At 48.2% G+C, this 18,716-nt stretch overlaps 1 protein-coding gene across 4 annotated transcripts in view; it reads right to left on the bottom strand.

The window, feature by feature from the left end:
- VIT (vitrin) overlaps window positions 1-18,716 on the bottom strand; it is a 96,567-nt gene that overhangs the window by 25,590 nt on the left and 52,261 nt on the right. For 3 of the 4 annotated variants that reach the window (XM_059188648.1, XM_059188649.1, XM_059188650.1), the window contains exons 6-9: window positions 17,254-17,331; window positions 11,953-12,144; window positions 7,020-7,076; window positions 294-338 (exon numbers count right to left, since the gene is read on the bottom strand). In XM_059188648.1, the coding sequence (XP_059044631.1) occupies window positions 294-338; window positions 7,020-7,076; window positions 11,953-12,144; window positions 17,254-17,331 (372 nt within the window). The remainder of the gene's footprint in view (window positions 1-293; window positions 339-7,019; window positions 7,077-11,952; window positions 12,145-17,253; window positions 17,332-18,716) is intronic. The other variant, XM_059188651.1, reaches the window with a different exon arrangement.

Genomic DNA, 18,716 nt, shown 5'->3' with positions numbered 1-18,716 from the left:
GCAAACAACACTCATTCACACGGAGGGAAAGCTGAACACCCGTCTGCAAAGGGGGGGAACTAGGGAGTCACAGTATGCTTTGAGATGGAGTGAGACTTGGAGCCTCATTTGGGGTTGAGGAACTCCCTCACTCCCGTTGTAGAGCTTAGTCTTCATGTTTCTCATTTCCCTTTTGTTACCCAAGGGACAACACTGGCCTCTGCGCCACCCGCTGGCTTGTCAGGCTCTCCTAATTCTGGCATCCTAGGTGTCTCCCGTCTAGTCAGGGCCAGGAGGTTGGGCTGTATAATTACCTGCATCTAAAAGGACCGATCCAGGTTGCCACAAGTCCATTTCCCCTGATTTTCAAAATTAAAAAGAAGCAAACTTGTTATTTAGGTGAAACCAGCAGAAGCTCTCAAATGAACTTCCAGGATGATAACATTTTACAGTTGTGGCAGAAAGTTCAGTAAAAGAACGTGGCACCAGGCTTTAGGATGAGGCTACCTAAAACCTTAAGGATTCTTCTCTCAGAAAGCTCTAAAAACCAAAGAGAGAAACATCTTTGCCTTTTCTTTCACTGTGCACCAAGAATCATGGAAAATAGAAATCCCGGGATTTGAGGGGACCAAAAACTCATCCAATCGAAACCAATCCCACCCAGCATGCTTCTACAACACCCCTGCCAAGTGCTTGGATGGCTGGTGCTTGAATACCTCCAGGGACAGGGAGCTCATTACACACTTCTGGGACCACTGAGATTGTTAGAAAATGTTTCCTGTATCGATCTGAAATCTTAATGCATCCCACCATCCATCTTCATGAAGCACCCACTATGAGCCCTAAGTCATTTTAGGTATATCTAACTACCCATCTGTTTATGTTCTCTTCCTTAGAACTATACAGAACGAATCTAGGCCACTGCTGAGGTCAGGCGGTCCCCTCATTTCCTGAGTCTCTGCTTGTCACCGCGTGTTGCCAGCAGAAGACAGCAAAGTGGTGCCTGGCCTTTCTCTCTGCAGGAAAATGTTGTATGCCCCCCACTCTAAGCTGGTCCTGAAAAAGGGGAAGGGGTGGTTGGGAAGGGGGGGGATTCTTATCCCACAGTCCCTGATGGCTGTAGGGGAGTCATGGCCAGGAGGGGCTCAGAGGCAGCACAAACGTGGGCTGAAGCCTCAGAAGGATAGCAAGAAAAGCTGTTTCTCTCCCTTTGTCCCTTCTCTGCCCACCTGCCCAGCTCGGACAGCTGACAGCTGAGGGCCTGATGAGCCCGTCAGCGTGGCTGCATCTTGCGATGATGAACAACTCAAAAGAAGTGGTGTTTTTCTTCGTACGGTGATGTGAGGCTATTCTGAAAGGCAATCTGTGTTCGTGCACATTCTGATTCAATGGTGAGAATGGAGTTTAATTTGGCTCAGCCACTAACCAGGTGTATGACCTTAGACAAGTCACAGACCCTCTGTGAACCTTGACTTCTTGCTGAAGAGCATTCGCAGGTTGGGTGAGATGATCTCGAAGTTCAGATTTATGATTTATAGGTTTTAAACCTTCTGTTTTTTTAGACTTATTTCTCTATCGCCATCTGCTGGCAAGACACACCCTTCCCTTAAAAAAAAAAAAAAGAACGAAAAGAAAAGAAAAAACAACCCCAAAACCAGTGCAGGTAGCATCTCTGCTTTTGCCCAAGGCTCTGGGCCCCCTTGAGGCTACAGAGAATTACAAAGCTGGGCATACTTCAGCAGGAGAGAAACAGTTTCCTGACAGCAAGGATCTCTTAAGCTCTCGCTCCTCTCCTGGGTTCTGGTCCTTCTGCTGGTGCCGTTTATATTTGCTGGGGACAAGTATGAACTGAATCGCTTTCCTCCAAACCCCGAGGGCTGACAAATATTTGGACAGCTGAGACCTGGTGATTTTGGACTTGGTGGTAATGGCAGGTCAGTCTGTGGGGACACTTCCATCCTGGCGCCGAGGAGGAACCTGGGGATGGGAGGGTGAAAGGCAGGAGAAGGCCCACCCCGTGTCCACCAAACCCCAGCCGGGAACCCCGGGGGACTCCCTGCCTTCTCCCACCGTACGTTCTCTCCTGTGCAAAGCTGAGGTCCTAACCACTCGTCCTGACCTGCCTGCCACGGAGGGAAATGTATACACAATCACCCCCAAAAGGGGAAGGCAGTCTTGGAACACAAGGACTCATTTTTGTGGCCGTACTTGCTCGGTCATCTCCTCGATACCCTCCGTGTCTGAGGGAGACGCTGGCCCCGAAGGATTCCCACAGAAAAAAGGTAGAACCATGAACGCTCACTAAGAGTGCGCCCCTTGTCAGGTTCTGACCAAGCACGTCACAACGGTAAGTCCCCATAACCCGGAACGCTGGTTGACAACCATGACCCCATTTTAGAGGTGAGGAGACCCCTGCAGAGGGAGGAGGGAGCTGAGCTGGCAGGCCTGGCTCCACAGACTGCACATAACCCCCACCTGTTTATCACTCCCCCGAGTCTTGGCCCCTGGAACATCTCCGGGGGAAATGGGTGAGGCCCTGAAGGGACCCCACCCCGTAACTCGCCCTACATGGGGCATGCGAGATCCCTGCTCGGAGACCCTGGTCAGGATCCTGGCTCTGGTTCCAGCTTCTCTTCCCTGCCCACCTGGGAGCCCCCAGCACAGGACCCAAGTGGGAGCAATGACCCAGGGTCCCCAGAGATTCCCCCAGAGTGTGGGGGTGAGGAGGTGGCCGTCAGACAGGCAGCAGGCCTCCAGGGCTGCTGGCACCTGGGCTCCTCCTTCCCCACATCCAGGCTTCCTGACTAGAGCCACACGCTTCCCTCCAACGGCTCTCTCTGGCTGAGGAGAAACAGTGGGCACAGAGAGCAGCTGGCTGTGGGCCTCCCCCTGCGGCACCCCCTGCCCTGGCACGGGGCTCTCAGAGGGGCCCAGGACAGGCTGAGGTTCCCAGGGAGCCGTCGTCCCCATGAAACATCTGCCATCCTAGGTTTCCACAAGAGTTCCACTCCCAGCTCCATGTGGGATATTGGTTTGGGACCTGGTAGCCTTTTTCTCATGCAAAAGACATGAGGTTGGGTTTCCAGGCCAGGGAAGCATATTTGATCAAACATGGTAGCATGAAACAGAATGGTTCTGAGGAGAAGTCACTGAGTTCTAACTGAAATCTTCAGGGGTACCCCTCCCTCCCCGGGGGTGGGAGCAGGAGCAGCCATGCCCAGGCAGTGGCCCCCATGCCCACTCAGAGGGCCTGGAAGGAGGGGTAGCATCCGGCATTGGGGCCTAGAGATGGCAGTGGCCTTGCTGATAACTCTGGGGGACTAGAGGATGGGATCCTCTACCTGTAGAGGCAAAGTTCCCACAGCACAATTCTAGAATCTGAAAACAGCTGATTCATCTCTGTAGTTCTAACCCAAGGCACAGTGTCTGACATAGAGCATGCTCGATACATGGTATTCTATAAACTGAAGAGTAGCTCCTCTGCGGTGGGTGGGGGTGGCGAAAATGGGGGATGTGGGAAGTTACCTCAGTGGGCATCAGTGGGCAGAAGGCATGGCGGGAGGGGGTTTTAAGCCTGGTGTCCCGTGGAGCAGAGGATGAAGTGCTGAGGTCAATGACAACCTCGCTGGGTCCGTATATAGCTGCTCGTGTCTGGTAATGGGTTGCCCTAAACACAGATGAGGTATTTAGTGGGGCTCATGAGATTTGGTTCCATGTGGTGTATTTTTATCAGTGACAAGAACAGAGGCAGGTGGCATGTTCATCAATTTTGTGGATGACAGAGAAGTTGGAAGGATAGTTAATACACTAAACGACAGAATTAAGATTCAGGAAGATTGCAAGAGATGAAACTAAAAGAGAATTTCATAGCGATAAGTGTGATATTCTAAGTTGGGTTAAAAAAAAACTCAATGGTGCAGAGACGGGATGGGTGTGATCTGCTTCCCTAGAAGTGTAAGAGAAGAAGTCCTGGTGCTTGAGTTATAGCCAGTTCAGGAGGAGATGAACTGATGGGCTGCCAGCACTTCTTCCAAATATAACTGGGGATGTTTTCATGGAGGAGCAATATTTAGGCTGAGAGAGGCAGTTCCTGGGCACACAACCCTCATGGGCTTGCGTTCTGCTCTGGGTGTCCTGCTCTGAGTCACTCATGGACCAAAGTGTAGCTAAGGGGTGTACCGTGGTCACAGAAGGACCTGTGGGAGGAACTGGAGAAATTTATCCTAGGAAAGATGGCACCTAAAGGTGGACATGAAGGCTCCTTTTGTATATTTAAAGGCTCTCAAGTTCATGCTCTTTAAAACGACTGAAGATCCCAAAGGGCTGTTGTTTATGAGGGTCATATCTATTATTCTTATATTAAAAATTGAAATGATGCATTCTCTCATCTGAAACAGAGTATTAACTATTTCCCCACTTCACAATAGAGCTATTTTGTTTTAACAAACTTTTTATGAGAAACAGCTGCTTTTTAAAACAATTCAGTGAGAAGAGTGACAACTTTCTTCAATGTCTGGCATAAGAAAAGATGGCCCAAATCTGATATCTGTTCCTCCATCTGTGTGTTATGTTGTTTTGGTTCACGTACACAAAGAAAATTTGGCCTCATACAGTTGTGTAGTAGGAGAAGGGAGAACCTTATAAAATCCCTGGAAGTAGGGTCCTTGGACCACACTTTGAGAAGCTCCAGTTCAGAAAAATTAGGATCTGTGGGGCTGAGTCCTAGAAAGTTCTGTCAACAGTGAGGGGGCTGGGAATCCCCTAATGGCTCACTCAAAGTTCTCTGACCTGGGGCAAAAGCCTCTGTCTGGCATGCCCCCAAGGGATTCATTTCTTTGGTGGGGTATGATTGCAGAGGCACCTTATGCAATTCTTCCCAATCCCAGGTTTCCATGATTTTCTAGCCAAAGAAGTGGGTGACTTGCCTGATAGGCATGATTGTCTCTGAGGAAAGAGCCGGCAGAAGGGCATCTAAGAACCCTAAGCGTTCTGACCTGCCTTTACTCACGGTGTGCGAGTGGCTTGCGTCCACCTGCAGGAGCCCCAAGGAGGCTGGGCACCCCCTAATGAGGTCTGGGCGCCCGTGGGCTAGGAGGGGCTCTTGAGGCCAGGGCTCTCCGGGAGTGGGTGGGAGGCTCAGAGCAGTGTTGGGGATGACGACGGAGGGAGAGGAGCCACAGAAGTGAGTAGGATTTGAGGGTGCAAAGGGAGCTGGGAGCATCTGTGAGGCTCTAGGAGATCGAGCATAATCGCTGGGAGCGTGAAGGAGAACAGAAAAGAAACAGGCTCAGAGGTAGAGGACCCGAGGTGGTAAGTTTAGAGAAAAGGAGTGGGGTCAAACCCTGAGAGTAACCTGGGGTTGTTGGCAGTAAAAAGTCAGAGCTGGAGGTCAGGTAATGTGCCTTGTTGCACCGACCTCCGGGACCACATCTGATTTGCAGTGGTGCCTCTGGGTATTTGAGCTCCATCCCCGAGGCTGGTCCTGGGCTGTGCCCAGCTGGGGACCTCTCAAACCGACCCAGCCCAGGGCCACTACTGGGTGTCCAGACGGCCAGACACTTTTCTCTCTGAAGCATTCAGAACAGACAGGCAAAGAAACATTTTCTAGGGGGTAGAAACACCTTGGCCTGCCCCCAAACCCTGGGGACGTGGAGATGAGCTGCGGAGGCTAGCGTCCAGTGTGTGGGGAGAAGGGTTTTTGCCGGCGTGATGGAGCAGGGATGGTAAGCAGCCAGCAGCTTCCCCAGCTTGACCTGTGCTCCGGCAGGGTTCTGGAAAACATCTTGGGGAGAATCCCGAGTTTGGATATGTGAGGGGATGACACGGCACCAGCTGACTCACATGTCACCGGCAAACAGCTCTCTTCCCTTCCTTTGCCCCGGTTCCGCTTCTCCTTGGAGGTCAGTCGAGCTGTTTGTGGTTGGCTCTGTCTTTGGGGGTTGTGGCGGAGGCAGAGCTCCTAGCCTCGGGGACAGGAGGAGGGAGTGCCCCAAGCTTGGCTGCCTGAGGGGTCCCACGGGCCTGTTGAAGACTAAGATGGCCCCGGAGCCCTTGGCTTGTCCAGCGATCTGATTCTTCAAACCCTTTGTCCAGGACAACAGCGTGTCCTTTGGCAAAGGTACAATGGTGCAGCTCCTCGATGCGAGTCCTGTCTGGGGGCCCCTGGGGAGCCCCTGCTCTGATCCAGTATCAAAGCCAAACAGAACCGACATTCTCCATTCTCCGAATCTTTTAACATGTGGGGGACAGACTAGTATCCCCTGGCAAGAAGAAGGCTTGACCTCTTTTCCTCAGGAGGTCCTGCCCTCCCCAGCCCCACCCCGCGCCCCCTTCCCCTCCCATGGCAGTGCCTTGTGGCTGCAAACGGTATGGTGTCCTCCTATCAAGTGTATCCACTTGTGGCCCAAGCCCTGAGCAGAGTTTGTAGAAAGCATCCAGCCTTGCTCGACTTTTCCTTTCTAATCTCTGCAGGCCTCATGGGCATTGCAGAGAAGAGAGCTTGCCTCATCCCTCTGCAATCCCAGTGTTTGGGCCAAACCTTTAAGGGATGCACCCAGAAGTGAAGAAAGGAGAGTTGGGAGTGCCATAATTCACAGAATTCCTGGAGGCCAGAGAACGCGTTTCTATTCCCCGTATCAGAGAAGTACCCAAGCAAAGTCGGCCCTGCCCTTTCCTAGACAATGCTAAAAAAGGTTCTCTTTCTTTTACCCTAGTTCCTCAAGCACAAACCCCAGAGAGTATCATTTTTCAGCTTTATAAGAGCCTAGTTACTGAATCCTTAGGAATTTCGATCACAACCGCCACAAAATTGCCTCCAGGGAATGGCAACTGGTGAAAGCCTTGCTTATTTAATGGCTCCCTGGCTTTCCTTTCAAGTTTCCTTACAAGTGGGGCCCTTGAGCAGCATCTTCTGTTGGGATCACCGGTTTAAGGCTCTCTGTCCAAATCTAAATCAAATGGCCAGGTATCTGGGAAGGCAAACCCGACAGACACACTCTAGACTTCCGTTAGGAGCTGGACAGGTGAGTTCAGGTTCTTACCTGGATTGGCGCGAGGGCTGTGGTGGCCGCTTGCGTAGGAGCTGGTGGACCAGAGATCTGTAAAAACATGGCACTGGTCAGAGCATGAATTTAATCTGCTCTCATTCTTTCCATGATCCAACCTAGCAAGACGTTACCAACCAAGGTCAGAACAAAGGTAAAGCTTTGTCCTTGGGTGGTCTGAACCTGCCCCAAGGAGGCCTTGAAATGGAAAAAAAGAGGGGGGTGAGGTGGGGATTTAACTCAAAATACGGACTGAAAATCCTACGTAATCATAACCCCTGTATTTCACAATTGCCAAAGTATCTTTTCTAAAGGGCCATATTTTTTTACACTTCATTATTCTTACAATAATTCTCCTCACCTGTGACACTCCTGAGGCAGCTAAAGTAATCCTTCAGTATCAATGTCACTTAACGTTCCACAATTTGCTTAAATGGCATTAACATGGTACTGATGCAAATAGCATTAGCTTTCAGTCATTTTAAAGATACACAATGGGATATCCTTAATTACTTTGTGAGAAAAATCAAATACACTTCAGCATTCATTATTTATCAAGCAAGGTTTTAAAAGAGAAGATGGGGAGGGGGGTTTGTAAAGAGAGATGCAAAGTCTGTTTTGGGGGGACAAGGAAACCATGTGAAAATGAGCTGAGGGAAAGAACCAAATTTCACAGAAGGGAAGAGACAGAAGGTCATGGAACACTATCAGTTCCTCAGAAAACAGAATCTATCCACAGTCAATGTTTCACTCCCTTCGACTTTGTTCCAATTATTTGAATACAAACTCAAAATAGCACTGTTTTCTCTCTAATTGTAACAGGAACAGGTGCTCACTGTAAAAACACATACCATGTGCAGTAAGAACTTCCTCTGTCCTGCAGTTACTTGTCCACAACCATGGCAGAGAGTGTCGTATCCTTTTCTCTATGCCCACATTCTCACGTACAACACACAAGTACCAAAATGAGGTCGGTACCCGTGCTGTTTTGTAGCCCCCTTCTTTGACTTAACAATCTGTCACAGGCCAGTCTCAGGTCAGTAAATGCACATATTCACCAAGATGTTAATGGCTGGGTGGTAATTGCTTTAACCCTTCTGATGGTGGACATTTAAACCGCTTATCTTTATTTTTTATTAGGAACAACATCTGTGATCAGGCTCCTCACTCTCAGATGATAATTACCTGAGGATACACTCCCGTAAGTGCAAATTCTGGGTCGTTTCTCCACACTCTAGACCAAACCATGTATTGTCAGTTTCTCATGTGAATCGGCGAAAAATGACATGTTGTTGCTCAATTTGCCTTGATTCGATTCCTGGCGAAGTTGAACAACTTTTGTTACGTTTATTGGTCGCTTATAGTTCTTCTGTTCTGGCCTAACTGGTCATGACGTTCCCGCATTTTTCTATGGGAAGGTTCCTCTTTTTCTTAGTATTTGTAATATTGGATTCTAAGGGAAAAGTTCTCCAGATACCTTCAATAAGATAAACTTTCAGAGAGGAGATAGAAGTTGGTGAGAAGGGAAGTCTCATGCGGAGGGACTGGGGAGTTGGGAGATGCTGGTCCCCTTCCTCCTCCCTAGAAAGGGAAACGCCCGCAGCCGTGAGCATGCCGTGCCATTAGGGGGCGCTCTGCTCCCCTCCGTCATCCGCCCCTTCTCTTTGGACGGAGGAAATCAGTTAGGTCTCCTGAGGCAACTGTGGCCCTTCTTGAAAGGAAACGGACTAGGAAAATAACGCCTAGCAAAGCCACCCCACCCTTGGAAGCCTGTGGTAGATTCAGCTGACCTTGCAGCCGGCCTTTTCCAGAGCCCTTTCTTCAGCATGTTTGTGGATCTGCTTCTACACGCTGCCCCCTCTGGCCCTGGGATGTGGCTCTGCAGCCACCTGGCTCTTGGGCATGCCTGTGTAGTTCTTGGTATCTTCCATGATGAACAGAACAGCCTCGCTCCTGTCCCTCTGAGAGGTCTCTGTTGCTCTAGCTCTTGGCTCCCTTACCTCCAGCCTTGACTTGGTCCTTGCTATCTTGTTTGGTTGGCCCATTCTTGGGTCATCCTCCTTGTTCTTCCGCCTGTATCTGCCCCTCCTTCTGGACTGGGAGAGCCCCTGTCTTTTCCGGCTATGAAGTTTCCACTTTCCACTAGACTCTCTACAAGTTCCTATGTTCTGTGAGAACGACAGTTCCTTACCACATTGTGGAGCAAAGAGGACTCACAGACCCCCCAGTGCAGATTGTTCCTGTTCTGGCTACACACTTCTAGGAGCCAAGAGCTGAAGTGACCCTTTGCAGGGATCTTGGAAGGATGTGTTCATAGGTATAGCCCAAGATCCCAGAACAGTGCCTGACACATTGTAGGCACTCAATAAATATTTGTTGACTGAATAAATAAATTGGGTTTTACTTGGCCACCCCTCCACAACCAACTTCTAGAACCTTTGACTCCAGGCACACATAAAAAGAGAGGGAAAAGCCCTTAATAAATGCAGTAACAAAAACTCACTTGTATATCAGCAGTAGAAGAGTTGCTCTGTTAGAACTGGCAGAACATTCTCAATTTCTTTGAAGAAGAAAAGGGATTATCTGTGTACTAAATATTATTTAAAATAGTTGGGCTAAAATATCAGAGCAAATATCTATAGCCATACATTAAGGTAGGCATTCATCAAAGTAGAAGGGCAACAACCTGGGGCTGGGGAGGGATTAGTTCATGGGCACAGGGCTTCTTTTTGGGGTGGCAAAAATGTTCTAGAGTCAGTCATGGTGATGGTTGCACAACTTTGTGATTACTAAGAACCACTGAGTCGTGCACTTGAAATGGGTGAATTATATGCTATGTGGAAAGTATCTCAATGAACTGTTATTAACAAAAAGACACAGGCATTCAAACACCCATTTTCAGTTCTTTTCGTTCCTACACAAAATCCTTTGAACAGGCAATATAATTTTTTCTTGCCCTCTATCCCTTTCTTCCTCCCCAGTTTGGCCCCTTTCTTGGCAGCGAGGGTGGATGCAGGCCGGAACGCTCATTCTGAGTGTTTGCCTGGCAGTCTGTGGGGCGGCCTGGGCGCGGGTGCTGGACGAGGTTGGGCAGGGAGGCCGATGGGCTGGGGAGGCTGCTGGCCAACGGCCCTGTGCCCCGGCCAGGAATAATGAGGCTGTGCCAGGTTGGGAGCCACAACCTAAGGTGGCTGAGGTTTCTACAAGCACAGGCCCAACGTGTTCCAGGATGTCCAGGCTCCCAGGGTAGCCAAATAAATATGCCACGTGTTTAATTATATGTGTTATGTAAGACTCAACCTCCTCCAAGGAGGCCCCATGAGCAAACAACTTAGTCAAGTACGCCGAAGTCTTTGAAAGAATCAAGGGCTTCAAAAGTCGAGGGCCTGAAGTTCAGAAAGAGGAAAACTCCTGGCTGTGGGACTCCCTCGCCCAACATCCTTCCTTCCTTCCTTCCTATGTGTCCTGCTGGCGGGCACGGTAAGCCTGTGCTCCAGTCGGCAGCGGTTACACAGCAACAGGATGGGGGGGCAGGTCCTATGTATTCTGGACAGTATTTTTATTTGGGGACTTTATATCATAGCTTCTTCCATGGGTCGTTCATTGAATGGCCTGATAATACTCCTCGACTAGTAGAGTTCTTAGGAACACTGACTAAAAGGGTGCGTGGTGTGCGGGCCCCGGGAAGCCTGGACTGACCTGTAGGCTATTGTTGTTGTTCCTCATCACAGTGGGAGTTGATTGTGCTTAACACCCCCGCTTCTGAGATGGCCTCATCCGCACCCGGGGTGCCGAGGATGGCAGGGGCACCTCCTGCAGGCCAGTTCCAAGAGAACCAGACTCCCGTTGTTTTTCAGCTGTGTGAGCTGGGCCGGCTGAGCCCCACACCCCAGGCTCCTCATCAGGACAAGGGACTAGTCAAAGCAGAAGTCATCCATTCACTGCAGAGGGCTGGTCCGAGAATTTCCTAGGAGAGTGTTTGTAAGGTGCTTCAAGGAATGTCTAGCGCCTTGCAAGTGCTGATACTATTTGTTAGAGAAAAGGATAAAATGATGGCTGGGCTCTGACACGGGAAGGGGAAGGGCCATGCTGTGTGGCAGAAATGTCTGGAAGCTGGAGAAGACACTGAACAGAATAAGACCCAGGTCCTTCCTCCTGGAAGGAAAAAATGGCCCCAGGAGGGAAATATTTAGAAAAGCCTGCTGAGACAAAAGTTGTCACTCCTGCTGTGGAATTTTCCAGACTCTTGCCAGAGTTGCTTAGAAGTGAGAGGGGTGCTGATTAGCTTAGGGGGGCTGGCAGAGAAGCCTGTGTTAAAAACTAGAGAGGGGGGTCCTCAGATGAACCCTTAAGGTCCTGTTTGATGTAATACCAAGATTAATTTCATAAAATAGACTATGGTAAAACCTAAAACTTGATTTAAGAGATGGGTGCATAAAAAATGATCAGGAAAGGAATAAAAATGTAGCTATCTGGTTTTCCCTATAGGAGTTGTTTAGTTTTGTTTGCTTCTAATGTTTGAAGACTTCTGGGAATATACAGTGTGTCACTTAAAACCCAACAGTATTTCCACTGAACCCTACTATTCCTTCAGCTGGACTTTTGGAGAAATGAGGATTTTGCAAAAGGAAACTGTTGTGTAATATCCTACCTTCCACAGTCTGACAATAGCAATCCCACTGTCAAATCTGTCTTCAGCCCCTTTGACATGGTCTGCTTAGCTCATAGCATGTCCTGAATTAGCATGAGGCTCAAGTCTACCCCTGAGTCTGGAAGGACACATCCACATACTCCTGGCCCAGGTCTCAGCATGACCCCTCACCCAGCTCAAAAGGTGGGAGATGGGCACTCCACACAAGCATTCAGACAGAGCCCTGACTCCGAAAGCCTACTTTGCTAGCACAGGACAACACACAGTCTACCTACTGACCCAACTCCCAGCTCCTGTGGCCCACGGGCTGTGGTCTGAGGCTGCTGGTGGTTGAACCTGTGGATGGGGATGGCTTTGGCAGGCTCGTAGCGGTGGCTTCGGTGGCCGTGGCTCCCGTAACCTGCATCGGGGTAACTGGCTGTGCAGTTGTTCCTGGGACTGGTGGCTTTTGGTAGGCTTTAGTGGCCTCACCTGTAAAAAAAGATGAAATGACATTGGGGCCTACAAAATCATGGTAGGCTCTTGAGGACAGAAACAAAATAAACGTCTATGGAATGCTAGCTTTGAGCAAAGATCTGTGCTGGCCACTGAGGAGGATAAAATCCACCTTTCTGAAAAGAATGTACAACCTGGTCTGAGCAATAAGCCAATTGCTAAACACTAAATAACACTAAACACTAAATAACAATAAATTATTTAAGCAATGGTTAAATACTATAACAACACAGAGAGGGTAGAACTCGATTAACTGCCAGATTAATTTGCCAGATGCCGGAAGCAATGGTTCATGAACTTTCTTTCTCTTTCTTCCTTTCTCCCCTTCCCCCTTTCTTCCTTCCCTCCTTCCTTCCTCTCGCTCTCTCTCTCACTCTCTCTCTGTCTTCTGCTGTGTCAGTTAGCACTGACCCAGGGATGGAAGGAATTTTGGGGGTTTCCGCTATGACTAACTCTTAGAGAATACATTCTAGATGCTCTAGCTTGGATTGGTTCAAGACTAGTCAACTAACTCCTCTGGGCCCCAGATTTCTCAACTGTAAAGTGGGATAACAGAAATAACTAGATGGGAAAGATCATCTAGATTCTACTTCTAAATTATGCTCTTCATTCACATGTAATGATTCAGGTTGTTTCTATATTAGTATTCCGGGTGCCTTGACAGTTTCTCTGAAGCTTCAGGGCAAGGGGACAAGGGGCTACCCAGTGGCCATTGGCTATTGAATGGACAACCATGGGTCTGTGCCAAGAGGACACAAAAAATGGCCGGCAAACCAAAAGTGCCCCAGGGCTGGGAGGGAACAATAGCCACCAGTTCCATGGGTCTCCTGAGCCCCACGGCAGGGACACCAGCTTCTACACTGGTGCAGCTGTAATAGCTTCCTAGGGCTGCTGTCCTAGGAAATCGCCACATATTCAGGGGCTGAAAACAACAGTAATTTATTCTCTCAGAGTTCTGGAGGCCAGAAGTCGGCAATCAGTCTCACGGGGCTGAACTCCCTTGGGAGGCTCGAGGGCAGAATCTACTCTCTGCCTCTTCCATCGTCTGGTGGCTGCTGGCTTTCCTTGGTCGTTGCCACCAAGCTTCCTCCAGCTTCACAGCTGACATCGTCAGGTGTCTCTCTGCTCCATCTTCGTATGACCTTCTTCTCCACGTGTATCAAGTCTCCCTCTGCCCCCACCACCACCCCAGATGATTCAGGATAACTTCCCCATTTAAGTCTTAACTTAGTCCCATCCACAAAGCCCCCCTCCCTCTTCCTGTTTGTGTTCTGCCAGATACAGAAGAAGGCACAGATTCTAGGGACGAGGCCAGGGGTGTCTTTGGTGGGGGACATTTTTCAGCTTACCCACAACATCCTAGCTAGCTTTTAACTCTGCTTGGGGCTAATGCCTCTCTGGTGCACAGAACAGAGCCAAGAGGCTCGCATGTGAGATGAGAAGGTGCTACACCCTTCCTGTGAACCCTCCAACTTCCCCTTTGACATATACAACATGCCGGAAATGGTGTTGCCCCATGGCCGTGGCCCAGCCATGCGGACAGACGTCTGAAGGGGCATGTAGACCCATGACCCAGAGCTAACATCTGCGCGCTTGTCACCCTGCTGCCGTTGCCTTCTGTGGGAGTCACAGCAGTGACTCGGGAGAGCAGGTCGGCCAAAGGTGCCCTGGGCACGGGTTGGAGTTTGGCCCTTCAGTCTGCTCTTGTAGGCACCGGGCCATCGGGGCAGGAGACAGATCTCTCATTCACCCTGTTGTTGCTAACAGTGGGTCACCTTTAAATCTGCCTGTAGACTGTGCCAGACAAATTGCTAAAGAGCTGGCAGAGGCCTTGGGGGGTCAGCCAGGCTTCACGCCATCCTGGGGCAAAACCACTTTTGTGATTTATGACATTCCCATGACTCCAAAGGAATTGAGTGTTCATAACAAGTCCTAGGGAAGTTTCTCATTTCTCCAAAATAGTCTTCTCCCTCACCCTCCGGTAAACGCTACGAAGCATCAGTGCCTTGGCAGGGGGACGCAGGCCCGGATTGGACCTGCTGTATACAGGGAAAGCCATTTCATAGAATGACTTGTACATTTGATGAAATAGGCTAAAATTATTAATTTGGAAAGAAATATAAAAAGCCTACAGTACATTTTACTTGCAAATTATTAATAAAACCACAATTAAATTAAAAATAAAACTTCTAATAATAATGAATATTTTTGCCACCTGACACTTATTAGATACTGAAACTATGAATTTGTTTTCCTCATACCATTGGATAACTCTGAGATTTCTATATACCTCAGTCTTCCTTTGCAAATACAGATTGCCGGAGAGCAGATTAAATATCCCAAGGGCAGCCATTTGTGTTACCTGCTTAAAACACAGATACTTTCAAGCGCGTCATCAATTCAACCAAAAGGGCCATTTCTCGTTTTCCATGGTCTTCCATGGGCTGTTGTTTCTGCCTACTCTCCTGCATGCAATGGAACTGTCTTTTAGACAAAGACAGAGAAAGAGCTCTACTCCAATTGCTCTACTCCCAATTCCTTCCTGAACATAAGGCCGGTGTGACCCAAAGTGAAGTCCTCATAGCACCTGGTTCCTTTTGAGGAATTTGAAATGAAACCAGTAAAATAGTTTCTCCATATAATCTCAGATACATGGAAGTTTCATGGAGATCTTTTCAAAGAGTTTCATGGGAACACATGTCAAAATTTCCTGTAGGCACTAAACATATTACTCTTTGGATGAGGTTATGAAATTTTTTTTAAGATTTTATTTATTTATTTGAGAGAAAGAGAGTGAAAGAGAGTATGAGCAGGGGCAGAGGCAGAGGGAGAAGCAGACTCCCCACTGAGCAGGGAGCCCAATGTGGGGGCTCAATCCCAGGACCCTGGGATCATGACCTGAACCAAAGGCAGACGCTTAACCATCTGAGCCACTCAGGCACCCCAAGGTCATGAAGAATTGTAGATGACTACCTTCTCAGCAGCAGGAGGAGGTCCTCAGAGTTCCCTACACTTGATTCATTATTAGGCCATGAAGAAGGTGTTAAAATGCAGACCCTAGGGCCCTAATCACATAGATTTTATTTCATGCATGGTAGGTATCCAATCAATGGCAGTAGTTGACATTTATTATCATCTTATGTCACACGCCCCCTTCCCCCAATGGAAAACAGCTCTTGCAGTAAGTGTCAGATGTGAGACACCACGAGAAAGACACCGAAGCCAGTTTGGCAGCAATGCCTGGAGGTCGGAGTGATGGAGAGGATTTAGCTCTTCCAGCCACTCACTCACTACGGGCTGCAGGATTATACACAAGGGCAGGAAATCTAATATTCACTGAGCATCTACTATGTGCCCGACACTGGAACAGTCTCTTTTATATAAGACTGTACATTTGATATTAATCACAATCCTGGAAGCCAATCCAAGAATTCCCATTTTTAAGGTTAGGAATATGTTTTCCAAAAGGTCAAGAAATGTACATAAGGTCTCACAGAAATTTGGTAGCCGAGCCAGGATTTGGACCCACATTTGTTTGATTCCAAATTCCACATTTTTCCTCTAAAGGGGAACAAAGTGGAAGGCAAGTCACAAATAACCTCAAGATTCCTGAATGTGGTTCCCATCAGAGGATGGCCCACGATGCCTCTACAGTTCTGGTGGCAACAGTGTTATTCTCAAGATAGGGGCAAGAGGTGGCCTTGGTGGGGACAAGCTGTGAGGGCAGGAGGTTCTTAGGAAGTCAGATACATTATCATAAACTTCAGCTTGATTTTCCTCCAGGGGGAGGGGCTGGGGCAATGACCAAGGGGAACCGGGAGAGGGTTCTCCTCCGCCACTCCAGCCCAGCAACCTCTAATAAAGATTTCCTTGCATGTAGCACCAGCAGTGTGCCTTCTCAGGGTTGGTGAGCTTCTACGAACCAACGTTTCCCTGTTTTTATTTAGCTCAGGGTAGCCTGAGACTCTAGCCAAGTCACAGCTGCCTGTTGGTGTTGCTAACTGCCTGGGGAAACAGTATTTAAATCTTAGAAAAGTCCATCTTCAGCAGGAGCAGCACCAGGCAAATCAAGATGCTTTTGGTTTTTATCGTTTTAAGGTGTTTCTATTTTTTTCAGTGAGAGATTTCCCTGTGGAAGAAGGTTATTATGCTTTGAGGGATCATCCTGACCTGATTTACCTGTTAACTCACAGGCCTGGAGGGATTAGGAAGCCTTGTGTAGGGGCATGCCAAGACTGGTGGAACCCATGGACAGCCCTCACATCCTCATCTTGTCTGCCTCCCCCACTTTCTATAGGAATTTTATCATTTGGGTAGCCACAAGGGGGTCACCATTTTACAGTTCTCACTGGAATTTTTTTATTTGAATAGGTGAAAACTTACTCTTTAATGTAACTATAATTTTAAGGAGCGGTTCCTCTAGAAGCTGGGCGAGACCCCAAGTATCCCTTTTATGTGTATGTTAGAAAGGGACATTTATCCGTTCTGTGTGGGAAACCAAAATGCCCCCAAAGACACAGTAATGCGTAGCTCAGTTCCTGCTTTAACACAGAAACCTAGGAAAAGGCATTTTCCTGGCCTGAGATCCACCTGTACTCTGTGGTTCACAGGAAGCTGGGTCAGCACGACCTCATAAACAGTGTATCTTTGGCTTGGATTATTTCCATGAGTCGCTTTCCACGAACACATATACCACATCACCCCCTTTGCTTTCCTTCATTTCATACCTAAGCAGAGACAGCCTTTCCCCTTTCAGCTGTCAGGGGACTTTTCTAGACAGAATGTCCTGCCATCTTCTAACGCAACAATATGGTACAATCGAAGGCTACAGTCATTCTGAATGCAAATGACACAAACATAGAAATGATCTTGGAGTTGCAAAAACAAAACCCCAAAACTAAAGCATTACCCTTCAGCCTAGCCTTCTCATCCCCTTGATTTCTGTGCCTGTGCTTTTGGCATCTGTTGAAATATTGCTGGAGTCAGTGGAGCTTGACCCGTTCCGATGTTAATTTCTACACTACCTCCTAAAACATGTGTTTACAAACTTGGAAGCTTTAGATGACATCACACATGAACACTTGCCTGTTTTGGCAGCCGGGCTTTTCGCTGATGAATATGTAAGAGCCGATGGGTAGGTTACACCCTTTTGGGGTTTACCTTCTGCAAGAAAGAAAAAAAAATGAAAAAAAAAAAAAAAAAAGATTTCTTTCTAGAGCCAGAGGGTTTAGAAGGTTCTGTTCTGGTAAGTTGACTCCTTCCTTCCTATTTATCTCTCTGGAGTTCAATAAATCCATCAGTCTCCCCCCAGGTGAATTGTTGATTACAATAAGAAAGTCAAGCGATGTTTTGTTTTCCTGTAGAGCCTGTGTTTTATTAATATTGGAAAGGAAGCAATAAAATCTCCATGACTCAGAGTTCCCATTAGTAACCCTTATTCTGCTCATGAAGATGTGACATGGAAGCTAAGGTTTCCATACATGTGGTGTCGAATGTTTAATTAGGTCAGTAGATGGATGTAAAAACACTCCCCCTGCCTCCTCCTGGAAGCTCCAGAGCTCTGGTCACAGGCTAGCTCTGCACAACGGCTCTCTCTCCCTTTCATGGACCCTGTGGGATCCATCTGAATTCCATGGCACTAGAGAAACCTGCAAGTAGGTTTCAAATAAACATTTGTTACCCACCTAGGGAAAGAGAGTTTAGAGGCCAGGCGATGAGAAGGAATGTTAATATGTATCAGGAAAACAAAGGAGGCATAAAAAAGAAAAAACGATCAGGAGATCGGGGCTGGGTGAGGAGGTACCAAGCCTGACAGAACTGAAAATTCCCCAAGAAGGCTGCCGCCCACAAAGCCTCCCTCCGTCAGGAAGTGATGCCTGACATCCCACTGCAGGAGTTTTGCTTCACAGTGGGATGGCAAGTGTCACTTGCAATACAGAAGCCTCCCCCACCCCCCCACCCCTCCACCCCGGGGCCTCCCTCCTACCCTCCCCACCAGCCCCAGAAGGCAGGGGATCAGTCTCAATTGGTAAGTGTCCAATTGGCGCCTAGAGCAGTGTCTGCAAGGTAGGAGATCCTCAGTAAGGATTTATTCAGAGAAGGAAGACCTTAATGCTTAGATCTCTGTCCCAACTCAGAGGGGTCTCACCTGTCATCTAATATTTACATCTGATAATGAAAGAATTTTACCTTGCAACCTAAGGAAGTAGTTTTATAGGATGGGCTTGGGGTGATGGTGAGGAGTGGGGTGATGGAGACCCAGAGGGGTAGGACAGAATCTAGAACACGATGTTGCCAAAAGCCCTATTGACACAAGGGATTGTAGAGTCTTGAAGCAGATGGGATGACAGGGGCTCAGAAAGGGCCTGGAATTGGGAAGAAGAGCCTCAAAGTTTCTGTTTCTATTTGCCATTAATTAACTGCCTCAATCCTGGAGACTCTCATTCTTCTCATTTGGGAAATACAGACAATGATATGGACCGATTTTCTCCATTAAGTTATGAGGATCTAATGAAAAAAAAAAAAAAGTTCTACTCTTTGGGAACTAT

The sequence above is a fragment of the Mustela lutreola genome, chromosome 9, assembly GCF_030435805.1.
Source record: "Mustela lutreola isolate mMusLut2 chromosome 9, mMusLut2.pri, whole genome shotgun sequence".
Lineage (NCBI taxonomy): Eukaryota > Metazoa > Chordata > Mammalia > Carnivora > Mustelidae > Mustela > Mustela lutreola.
This window is presented reverse-complemented; position numbering and strand designations above follow the sequence as displayed.